Source organism: Athene cunicularia, assembly GCF_003259725.1.
Source record: "Athene cunicularia isolate RWA chromosome 5 unlocalized genomic scaffold, athCun1 chr5_part1, whole genome shotgun sequence".
Classification (NCBI taxonomy): Eukaryota; Metazoa; Chordata; class Aves; order Strigiformes; family Strigidae; genus Athene; species Athene cunicularia.
In genome coordinates, this window is record NW_020799101.1 from 38,194,375 (window position 1) to 38,207,084 (window position 12,710).

Here is a 12,710-nt window from a genome sequence, read left to right on the forward strand (position 1 = left end):
TAGAAAGGATATTACAACACTGTGCTGTTGGATGGTTTTGTGCCTTTGAGAATCTCTCCTAAATATGTAGGCATGTGCATGCATTGCAGTACTAGTAAATGACAGTTGGGTAATTCCTGAAAGTTTACATCTTTTTATGTAATTCCCTGTTTCTAGGTTGGATCTGGGTTATCTCGTATGGGAACAGCAGTGACCATCAAAGGTGAGATTTTTGACTACTTCTTAAAATTACCTTGCAGTAGTACTTCAGATCACTATTGTTTACTATGTTGTTTCCAAATACTGTCTACTTTGTTGATTTTCAAAACTGTTTTGTAAGCTGTGTACAGCCTACAGAAGAAATTTTCCTTAGAGTTACAAATTATATGCCTAGAATACTAGGAGAGAATATCCTGGAATCCCGATCTGTTTTCTGTGTCACAACAGGTTTTTCTTTAGCTTGTGAATGCAGAGCCAAGGGATTGGTTTGAGTGGACTTTTCCCTATTATTTTGAGTTCTGTGCAACCAATTGCCCTTCTGGTGTTGTATTTCAATGACTGGATTATTTCTAGTTGCTTGGCATCTAGTGAAAGTATTGTTCAGGACAGCCCTTGAGAACTCCCTGAGGCAAAAAGATAAATTATTTGTAATATGAAAAGTTGCTATCTTGTAAATTTGTTAAGCCAGTAAGATGACAGAAGAAAATGAGATGTGGGTTGTTGTCACCTTCCTGATTTTTTTCTTAGCTACCTTTACATGTATTTTGTTATAATCTACCTCTCATTTTTATTGGTATGTAGGCAAAAAGGAATAGTCAAATATATCTTGAAAGGAAAAAAAAAGCAATTTTTTCCATTGGGTTCTGTGTAACATGCTTTTCTAGTTCTTCATGGCAGATCTGTTTCATTGAATGAAAGCTTTCTTATATATGTAATAAAAGAAATAGAGCAGACAATACTTAAATCTTGTGTGACTTGTAATTATTTACCTTCAAATGAATAAATAAAAGCAACAGTCTTTCATGACAGGTAAGCAGTTTGCAGTGTATGTTGATGTATGTGCTAATACTTTGAGCACTAGTACTCTTCTTTCTTCAAATTCACAGGAGATACTGACACGGCCAAGACCTCTGATGATATCAGTTTAAGTCTTGGCCAGAGTTCTAGCCTATGTAAAGAAGGGAGTGAAGAACAAGGTAAAATTTCTTCTTCTGCATATTAAACATGGTATTTTGTTACCAAAGACCCTTTGCTTAACATGCTAAAGAAATTAATGCAATTTGTTGATAGACTCTAAGAAAGGGTATCTTGAAGCTCTCTGTTTCCTTTCTTAATTAATCCAAGTTCCTGGGATGCATAGCTTGAATACTTATAACTTTATTCTTGGGCTGTGTGTTTCTTGTTCTGGCATCTTCCAGCAGGTAATAAATATTTACTGTCTCCTTACTGCTGAAAGATTGCTAGCTTACATGTCTCTAGATGATCTCTCTCATACTGAAAGTGGCTTGGGTTTCATGGACTTAATTATAGACTAATTTGCTTTGCTTTCCAGTACAGCCAAATGAATTTTTTTAAATCAGGCATGCTTTTACGTAAAGTAAATAATCCCATGCAGAGTTCTGTGTTTCTGGACCTAGACTGCTTCTAATACGCAAGCTATCAGAGTTTTGTAATTGTTTTTTCCTAGTATGTAAGGAAATTGCTAGATTGTATTCTTCAGTATCCAGTTTTGTTTCAGATCTCATTTTTCATTTATCCTTGTTGCCAGAAAAGTGTCTGCTCGGACTAAAGCAGCATAAAAGTTAAGGGAAATATCTTGTTTACTGTTTTAAAGTATGTGGTGATTAGCAGGAAGTTAACTCTGGGAATACTGTAGTTCATTTTGGCCAGTCTAATCAGACTGATGGGTTCCTTTCAGTCCTTAGTGTGATTCAGCACAGAAAATATGTTTAAAATAGAAGACTACAGGTGGCTGTGCTGTTGTAATAGGCAGCAGGGTTCTGCTACTTTCAGCTGAGTAATGGAACTGTTGGTGAAGTCTCTTAAGTTACACATATGCAAATACTCTCTACAAAAACTCAGTAATTGTAGTAACTTAACTTGGCCTTCAGATCTTCTACTTTTAGTGACAGTACCAAAAAGTAGCCTGTGGACACTTCTATAGAAATCCCACTTGTGATGGATAGCAGAAACAGTTGCTCTGACCAAGAGCTAGCAGCAAATCCTCATGATTTTCTTTAACACCAGTTTTAGAGTTAGTTCTCTTTAAAGTTTATGTGAAACAATTTACTGCAAGTAGGTAATAAAACAGAAGGCAGGCTACCCTTTTATAATTAAGGAACTTTGAGATACAGTGAAAACATTAAGTCTGAGGCATGAACGAATGAGGAGGTTGATGACTTGTCAGAATAATGTTGTCTTATTAGCTGCTAAGATTAAGCTCGTGTTCATTGTTTCTTTTTTATAAAAAAACAGTCTCTGACAGGTTTGCCCAGATGCTAGGAATTCTTTTAAACCGTAGTGTGATGCATAGTACTTGCAGATGTTATTTGCCAGCTTATTTACTTTATCTGACATAAACAAGCAGTTGTAAAAGCAGATTGTGTAACTTACATGAACGTTCTACATGAATATTTTTAAATATGTACTTAAACAGATTTGGCAACTGATCGGAAGCTTTTTCGTCTGGTGTCGAATGACTCCTTTGTCTCCATCCAACCTTCATTATCCTCTGGACAGGATTTGCCAAGAGACAACAGTGACAAAGTGTGCCTCTCGAACAACCAGCTTGTGGACCAGTCTAAAACCAGTGCATGTGACGCAGAAGTAGCTTCGCTTGTAACTCTGCATTCTCACTCCTATAGGAAGGATCATAGACCACGAGGTGTACCAAGGACTTCTAGCTCTGCTGTCGCTTTTCCAGATGCTTCACTAAATGACTTCCCTCTCTATCAGCAAAAACGAGGACTAGATCCTGTCAGTGAGTTAGAAGCTTCCAAGCCCCCTTCTGGATCCAGAGAGTCCTTGGCTGAGAACTCTTGCATTTCAGGAGTTTTTCAATTAGATGACATTCTGAAAAGTAGCAGTCCTCAACCATTGGCTAAGAGTGGGAAGAGCAAGTCCCTGAAAGCAGACAAAAGTGTGGACAGTCTGAGAAGCCTGAGTACTAGAAGCAGTGGTTCAACAGAAAGCTACTGTAGTGGGACTGATCGTGACACTAACAGTACCATCAGTAGCTATAAAAGTGAACATACGAGCTCGACACATATAGAAAGTGTGTTGTCAGAGCATGAGGAGGAGTCTCCTAGAGAAGAGAAAAAGGATGGTAAGAAAAAGGACTGTGGTGTTGACTCAGAGGAGGACAGTAGTTCTACTACTGACAAAAGGACTAGTAGCGAAAGGACTGCTGTGGAAGTGAGCACTACCAGTGGTGTTCAAGAGGTGAAGGGTTCAAATGTGTCTGATGAGGTGCACAGCCAGAAAGGTCTGGGTGCCTCTGCTTCAGAAGAGGCCAATAAGAACCCACATGCCAATGAATTGACTACACAAGCTGACAGGCCACCGGGGAAGGCTGCTGAACAAAGAGATGAGCAGAGTGAGAAACTGGCTGTGTTAGTAGATTCAAGAACTTCTAAAGAAACAAGTGGAAAACAAAAGGAAGGTGATGTTCGACCAAAATCTTCTAGCTTAATACATCGAACAGCCTCTACCCACAAGTCCAGCCGGAGAAGGACAGGAAAAAAACGGGCTAGTAGTTTTGATTCAAGTCGGCACAGGGAATATGTTTCCTTCCGAGGTGTATCTGGTACTAAACCTCACAGTGCTGTGTTTTGTCACGATGAGGACTCCAGTGATCAAAGTGACTTGAGCAGGACATCAAGTATGCAGTCAGCTCACCAGTTCAGCAGTGATAGCTCTTCCAGCACCACTTCCCATTCATGCCAGTCTCCTGAGGGGAAGTACAGTGCTCTAAAGACCAAATACGTTTCTAAGGAACGTGGGGGCACAGACCCTGAAAATGCTCACAAAATCCATGTAAGCTCTGAAGGAATTAGCAAAAAACGATCTACACGTCGGACTTCTAGCACAAACAGTGCCAAGAATCGTGCCAGAGTATTAAGCCTGGACAGTGGTACTGTAGCTTGTTTAAATGACCCAAATAGTTTAATGGCACCAGGTAACATAAAACAGTTAACCACTTCAAAATCTGATTTGGAAGCCAAAGAAGGAGAGGTGCTAGATGAGCTATCTCTGTTGGGAAGGGCTTCACACTTAGAGTCAGTCACTCGTTCTAGGAATAGCTTACCAAGCCAGGCTACATTTCCTGAAGGGGAAGAGCAAGAATCAGCAAGTGGAGGTAAGTAAATGATCTACCAGAAGTACCTTGCTGTTAATGAGTCTGGTATCTATGACTTAAGTTACTATACTTAAGTGTCTTCCTGTTTCTTCATTCTTGCCTAATAAAACTGACAAAGCATTTCCTTCATAATCTCTTGGAAGATCTACAGAAATGGGAGTTGAATTCAAACAATTGTTATGAAATCTATGGGTAGATGTGTTACGGGTGTGACTGGCAGTCTTTGTTAACCAGAGCTGTATCTTAAAATTGTTATTTGTGACCAGATCAGACCTGCTCCAAGCTTCAAATTGTGTGTACTATTTTAAATTACCTGTACTATTTCAAATTGTGTGTTCTATTTTAAAAGTTAATAATAAGAGACTGTTGGGTGTTTTGTTTTTGTGGTTTTGTCTTTTTTTTTTTTTAATTGTGCAGTTTAGAAAATTTGGAACATGGAAGTGATTGATTGTAGTTACTGCTGCTTCTTAGATGAACTCTGGCATGGCTTGAGGTGGTATAAAAAAAAAATCACAACAAACAACCCTTACCATGCTGCCTTGAATTGTGCATTCTTACAGTGGTCTAGTTACTAAGCTGAATTCTCCTGGGGATTTGATTTTGCTTAGCCTTGCCATTGTTGGCTAGACAGTGTTGTTTACTTTGGTTTTGTTTTAGTTGTTTTTTTTTTCCCCTCATTATGAGAACACAATAACCTTCCTGTGCTGGAGAGAGGAATGTTGTTTCCTCTTACTTTCTATAACTATTGCTTTTCTTGGTGTAGTGTAATGTGAGTACTAAGCTTACCTGTAGTAGCTGGTATTAATATAGGTTAATAGGGGCTTTAAAAAAAAATTGGAGCTCTTAATCATGTTTTGTTTATCACTTGTTATGACGTTTCAGTCTCTTTTCTTGGTTAGCCATATTGACTGCCTTAACTGGAAGGGGTTTTGTGTCATGCAAGATAGGTGGGTTTAAAATATGTTTTCAGAGCAGTATGGAATTGCTAATTAAGTCAGTCTGACTTCTGGGTTGAGGGGAATACCTACCAGATAATCTGGATCTTGTTAGCTAAGCACACAAATGATTCATAAAATTGTGGTTTAGATCAAGACATAGACATTTTAAAGAAATTGTAGCAAACTTACTGTCCTTGATATTTAGATTGCTGAAGCAAAGTTGTGATTTCTGTCTTAAAAGGAGAGACTTCTGGCTCACAGTGAGATGAAATATGACCAATAGTGCTTTCATTTTTCCCCTGAAACTGACATAAGAACAAAGTAAAAAATGAGTACAGTTAATTTTGGGGGAGGGGAAGAGTGTGTGGTGTACTGAAGTTCAGCTGTGTATTAATTACTGATCAAATTTGGCTGGTTTACAGTTAGTTCAGACATATTTAGATGCCTTCACTTCTTAAAAAAAAAAACCAAACAACAAACACAAACAAACAAAAAACAAAAAAAAACCTGCATATTTTGGTAATTTGTCTTAGTTATTGCTAGCAACAGAGTTCTGCAGTAGTTTTAATGAAAGAGTCCAGGTTGCTTTTTCAGTACTAACTCTGCAAGCTAAACCCTTAACATACATTCTCAACATACCTTGTAAAAGTGACAGCTCTTCTTTATGTCTACTGAGAGTAACTTGACTAATAGAAGTTCTACTTTATGTATTTATTGTTTTGACTCTATGCTCTCCTTAGCACAAGATTGAATTTTGGTACAGCTTTAAAATGGTTAAGGTCCTCTCGTGCAAAGGAGACAATATACCTTACATTATAGAACATGTCAGACTTTGTATGTGCTCACCAGTCATTGCTGGTCTGAAAGAATCAGTGCATGACTGGTGCTGTATATTGCCAAATATTTTGATTGCTCTTTTAAAGAGTGAAATGGGGAAGACTAAACCTAATGCATTTAAAAGCAATCTTAAAGATCCAAGTCTCTAGCAGCTTAAGCAGGATGTGTTGTCATTCTTGCTGGACTATTCTCTTCAGTTTCCCTTTGAAACTTTGTTTAGATAATGGTCATTTTGAAGTTGTTAGTATTTTTAATAAATGGCGTGCACCCAAGTATTACTTGCCCATGGGTTTCAAGCTGACTTTATGAAGCAATCTGGATTCAGATTCTCTAGATTTGATGACATCATAGGATTAATAACACTTGGTATATCTTATGTTTCTTATTACCAATAGAATAGATAATACTTCCTTTATGATTATAAGAAATTAGTCATTCTGCTTTTTTGGAAAGCAGAACAAAAATAACTTTTTTAGCATTGCTGAAATATTTATGCAGTCATTTCTAGCATCAAATCATTTTGAATTTATCTGTTCATGATCGATCTGAATAATTTCTTTGTGTTGTCCTTCATTTCTACTGATTTTTCTTTAGTCTGTGGTGTTACGAGGTTTTTTACCCCCAGATTTATAGTGTATATTACAAGTTTTGTAACAGCTGTGTATTTAACTGTGGCTTTGTTCTTTGGGCTTACCTGTGACTAATAATAATCAGAGAAAATGTTTTAACGTTTTAGAATCTGAGTTGCTTTATATTTAGTATTTCTCAGTATTGAGTTGTTTTTACCTTTTGAGAGTATTTCTAAAGACGACATACATGTGTATGTGTATAGAAATTGAGAGGATTAGGAAGTTATTTACATGTAGCAAATGAATTGCAGAATAAACTTGGTTGAGATTTTCATAAGATCAGAGGATATTAGTTGGATGAAACTTTTAGAAGTTATCTGGTCCAACCTCCTGCTAAATGATTATTTTACAGTTTTATGTAAATATTTTTTAATTTCTGTGATTGCTGATGATAACTTGCTGAAACAAACAATTAGCAGATGCATGCTGGGATAACTAAAAGGCTTGATAGTAATACTGTGTCCTCTTTTTGTCAGCAGCTTTCAGTTCCTATTTTTCAAATGCGACTTAAATCTGTAATTTTAACTTGATTTTAAGTCTTTAGGGAGTAAACTAAAAAGTACATTCTTACTTGTTCATGTAATCACTAAAATGTGTTTCATAATGCATAGAGCCTTTAGTAAACTTACAAAGCAGGATGCTATACAAACCTGTACATCTTATACTTCAGAGGGTATGATGTAGCAGTTTCATTTCTCTTATTATGCCAGGAAGTGGTGAATGACTCACTTTTTACAAATAACTTGTGCATTTGAATAGAAATCGCAGTTCATTTCAAATGCAGACAAACAACGTTTGAAAATTGTGTAATGAAATACATGTGGTGGATGTATAAAAAAAAAAATGGAGGAAATCTTACAATAGTTATCTTTCTTTAACTACTCAGCCTCTAAAAGTAGCTAGTGAATTGATGGTTTATGGGTTAGATGTTGTTTAGACATCTAAAAGATTGTCTAGATGTCTAATAGTTTTCTGGAAATACCATCTTAATATTCTCTTGTGCCTGGTTTCTGTCAAATGTATGCTATTTCTGGATTGCTGTTTGTAAAGATTTAAAGAAACAACATAATGCTGTATGTGACAGCCTGACATTTTGTAAAACTTGAGCTGACCTGAAAAGTCAAAGTGTTCTCCCCCAGTTTCATATTAAGTATAAAAGATGTACCATTTAAGTTGCTACTCTTTTACAGCTTGCTGTAAGTTAAGATTCATTTAAGTTCTTGATTTTCATACCCTTTTGTAACTAAAACTGCATGCATGTCATATAATGCATTTTTCATTCTGTGCATTGTATAGTGATATTGAAGTAATAGCTCATTCTGCCCTTCTGTGTTTTGTGGTCTGCAGTACATCTCTACAGGCAGGCAAAATAGGGTTTTGTGTTTAGATTAGAATCTTGTGATTCATATGGCATATGGAAACCTGTTAATCTCTTCAGTCTGTTTGTATTTGTACGTATATGCTTAGCGTATCTGTCTAATCATTAGACAGTATCCTCTCCAAAATTAAAAATACAACTCAGTTCTCTGCTAAGCAGCCAGTGGTCACGTCAGCTCTTACCATTATAGCACGTCTTCCCTACTATTCTTATGTCATGTATGGCCTACAATCATTACTTATTTTGCCTGTGTTGTAGAGCTGTCCATGCTTCAGATGGCTTCAGTTTGATATGTTTTCTGCAGGTGGAATTAATACAGTTACAGAAGATGGGGCTTCTGGTCTGTTTTCTGGGAGTCTATCCAGTTCACATTCAGACTGCTAAATGAGAGTTTTCTATGAGAAATCAAACTCTGAAAGATTTTAGAAATGGTAGAAACTGAAAAACATGTCAAGTTACTGTAATCTGGTTGTGTATATGTTGGCTATCTCTATTCATGTGTTCAGCAGGAGTCCTCCTGTAACTGGATCAGATTAAGCAGATTAGCCACTGTAAGGAGCTCTCTTCCATATCAGGTTCTATATTGGAACCAAAGGACAGTATTCCATTACTTGATTCTTAAACATCAGCTAACAGTGTCATAATGTACATGGCATTTGGTTCAAGGATGACGTAGAAATTTTAATGTTTGCTCTCCCCAATATCTGTCTTTGGAAGCATAACGTTCTGTTACAGCTTTGGTGTGTAAAGGTTGACTTGTACAGAATTACCTCTAATTCTGGATGTCTTGTCATCTCAGCAGAGGTGGGATGTTGTCATTCAACACTTAAAGATGTAAACAGTGTTCAGAGTGATGTGAGGCTGAAATGGAGTTCTGCAGTTTTGAAACTTAACAATGAAATAACACTTGGCATGAATCTTGCATCAACTAATTCTTCATCACTACCTACTAAGGCAAAATGCAGTTTTAGTAACATTGCATGGGGATTCCATCCTGCCTGTGTTGTCCCCTTTCTGGTGTTTATGGATAATAAGGGGCTTCCATTACATGACTTACGACCAGAATAACTACCACCTTCCTGATATTTGTGGTTCCATAAAGATGGGTATGGGGAACAAACAAGCAAAAACCTCAGGTTTTCTCCAACTTGCAGCAGTGGCTGTTGAGAGCCAGGAATATGTGTAATGTCTTGGCAAAAGCCAAGAGAACTACTGGTAAGAGGCTTACTGTCACTTAGTAGAAACACACTCATTTTCGTGTGTCACCTGCAGAGTAGTAGGTATTCTACCTAAAGTTCTGTAGGGCTCCATTAAGGAAATTAGGATACTTGTGAGAAATGTATGCCACAGCATTACAGCATATACCAAAAGTTAAAAATGAAGCAGAATACACTTCATATAATTTTGTTTGTTGGGTTTTTTTCCCTGGGAATATAATTTATAAAATTTGATCCTGGTTAAATTCTTTCAAATGTCCCAAAGAAACCGGGAGTAGTAGTTCTTTTAAAATACTTTGCATTGCTATGGAAGAGAGTTATTTAAATGTCTTAGATAGGTAGTGCAACTACTTCTCGCAACAATTTTTACTTGATTTGGAAAGAATGGTTCCATTTTGTTGACAAATGGCATGTGTTGTTCATAAACTTGCTAAGTATTCATCTCAAACAGGAGTTGAATAAGAACTTTTGATACTTGGTATAAATGAAGCTGCATCTACTAACAAGTTGCTAAGCCACATGTAATCCAGATGCAACTGGATTTATTGTTATGCATACAGCTGAGAAAGTTCTGAGAGCTGTCTGAATTGTAACAGAAGTGCTCACATTGCTGCCAGGGATAGCTATGAGATGTAATTGCAGGATATATTGAATATGGCTACTAATTAACATTTGGTGTTATAGTTAATAGAAGCCCATTCAAAGCAAACCTGATTTTCTATGTATGATATACTAATATGGAATACCACTTATGCTGGAAGGGCTGTGTGTTCTAAAGATTTAAAGCATCTTTTCTTTAAAGTGAATAAATGCAAATACAAAGTTGTAATTAATTTTCATAAAGGTCAGTGTAGGTTATGAACATATGTCTGCTGCATGAACATACTACCAATTATTGCTACTCAAATCCCTGGATATAGGGACTCTGTTGGACAGCAGATCAGAATAGGTCATAGCTTTTGCTCTGTGACTCCAAGTCCATCAACATTATATTCAAGAAGTATGTGTGAGTAACACCTAATGCTTTTAAAAATTGAATAATTCAAGTGAGAAATACAGTGAAGTAGAATAACTGAGACTCCTGGTTTTATCTTTGGCATTAATATAGAACTTTGTCTATAAGCTGATCTGTAAAAATGTTGGTTCAGAATTCAAAACAAATAGTTTCATTATCCTGGTTATTTCCTGCTTGACAGTGTTTTACTTTTTGGATTGTTGTAGTCTCTGGTTTGATATAATAGCAGATATTCCCCTGGCCTAGTCTCAAAACTGTTTTTTTTCTCCATACATTCAACCACAACACATAAGTTTTGGGCTTTACTTCCCTTGTTTCTCTTCGAATTTTCTCTTCTTTGGTGACAAGCTTTCCTTTCTAAATTGTGTGTTCTTTTTTTCTCTGTCCTATTTTCTTGCAAAAGTTTGTATCTTAGATCTTCTATTCTTCATTGCTTCTCCTCTGCTGCCCTCATCTTGATTCTTCAGAAATTGGCAGTAGTGATATTTTTCATTAAATGTCCACAGTAAGTTATAATACTATAAGCCAATACTTTGGCTTTTTCATCAGATAAGAAATCCCTGCAGTTGTAGATCTTAAAATGGTACATAATCCATGCTGATATACTGAAGATACAGACTGAATGGATTCCTTTCTACTTGGCTATCTTACAAGTATGTTTTTTAAAATAGTGTTAGGGCACATAAGAATAAACTACGAGTGCCTCAACTGTGAGGAGAGTGGTGGTGTTAATCCGTAAATGCATGAGAAGTAATGGCTTTTCTCAGGTTTTGAACACAAATGAGATATGGAAGAGCAAGATTTCAGCTATTTGGTTTGGCAAAGTAAGTTTGGTCTTAGAAGATAGATTTCCTTGCTTATGAGAACGCATGAACCATAAACTATTCATTTTGCCTGTCATTGACAATTTGTAAGGTTGGTCATTACAAGTCTTTGAAAACAGATCACAATTTTCCATTTGATAGGGAGAGAAATGGCATGTCTAAGGATCACTCTGGTTCCCTGCACTCGTTAACCGTGCTTAACCTGACTAACGTTCCAAACCATCTAGGCTTCAAGTGCTGGGTGGTTTTTTTTGCTTTCTTTAGAAGACTGAGGGACAGTGTGCTTCCATTGCTTGTGGGTTTTCTGGTATTTTGTTTTCTTTCCAGTCAGACTCATGTTTGCAGTTTTCATCCTGAGAAGTCTGTGTCCACGTGGATATTTCACCTCCATGCTGCATTTTTCCAGGAGTGTTCTTACTTGGGAAGAATTTATCTGTATTTGAGAGATTCTGAGGTTTAGAGTTAGCAAAAATGAAATGGCACTTGTTGATGAAATAAAAGTTAAAAATTCTGTTTTTTCATCTCATGCTTCTTCAGTTTATATCTTCGAAGTTTGGGTTAGAAGCAGTGGTATGTACAATGCAGGGTGAGGTTGTAAATGTTTTGGCCTGTATGTGTAAATGTTCCTGCTTGTAACACAGAAATATTTTCTTTCATTTCAAGCTAGTTGTATTGTACAACAATTGTATAGTTTTCCTGTAAAACGTGTTCTTCAGTTCTGTTTAAAACTTTGAGAAACTACAGAGGTTTACATCAAAAATACTTGTGTAGTGTAGAACAAGAAGTTTTGGGAAGGCATACCCTGCAGGCACAGTGGTTCAGCCTATGTTCAGATATTCCCAGCTGTTTGGCGAAGGGATGTGAATTATTTGTTACTCTAGAACTTTCTCTACAATAAATTTAGTTCTTTTAATGGCAAAGTACATTTCCAAATGTATGATGATGATAAAATGATACCCTCATGACTTTAAGTGTGTAACTGCTAATGTGGCTTTTTTCCAAACAGAAATGTAATGAAAGAAAAAAAGCATGAATTTTAATAAATATATGTTCATATGCACAGTTGCATTAACAAATACAGAAGTCAAATTATTTCCTTCTTGAAATCAGATGTATTACTGTTGGGAATAGGTGTGGGAGGGTTAGGTTTGCTACAGAGTTGCCCTTAGGTCTTCACCTCTTATTTTATTGATCTCTGGCATGTAAGTTTGTAATTCTAACTTCTGCACTTTGAACTTCAAACCTGATCTTTCTGTTCTTGAGAACAGATAATGTTGAGGGCTCAAATTCATATGACAACAGGCGAAGAAAATTCTACTTAAATTTTTTGACATTTCTGTTGAAGCACTACACTGAAGTTGAGAATGAAACAGAAAAATTAGAACAGGCTTCAACAATAAACTCTATAACCTGAAAGTCTTCCTTTACTGATTTACTTAAAGTGAGCAGGAACTGTAAAAGAATAGCCTATGTTATTTGTTATATCTAGATTTTGTACATGAGTGTGAATGTTGGATCTTACCTTTTTGGAATGTA

General features: G+C 36.4%; 1 protein-coding gene across 9 annotated transcripts in view; it reads left to right on the plus strand.

Annotated features, from left to right (window-relative positions):
• The window catches only part of PCNX1 (pecanex 1), an 89,718-nt gene that overhangs the window by 15,218 nt on the left and 61,790 nt on the right, over positions 1 to 12,710 (plus strand). For all 9 annotated transcript variants that reach the window (XM_026849050.1, XM_026849059.1, XM_026849053.1 and 6 more), the window contains 3 exons: positions 157 to 202; positions 1,086 to 1,175; positions 2,636 to 4,336. In XM_026849050.1, the coding sequence (XP_026704851.1) occupies positions 157 to 202; positions 1,086 to 1,175; positions 2,636 to 4,336 (1,837 nt within the window). The remainder of the gene's footprint in view (positions 1 to 156; positions 203 to 1,085; positions 1,176 to 2,635; positions 4,337 to 12,710) is intronic.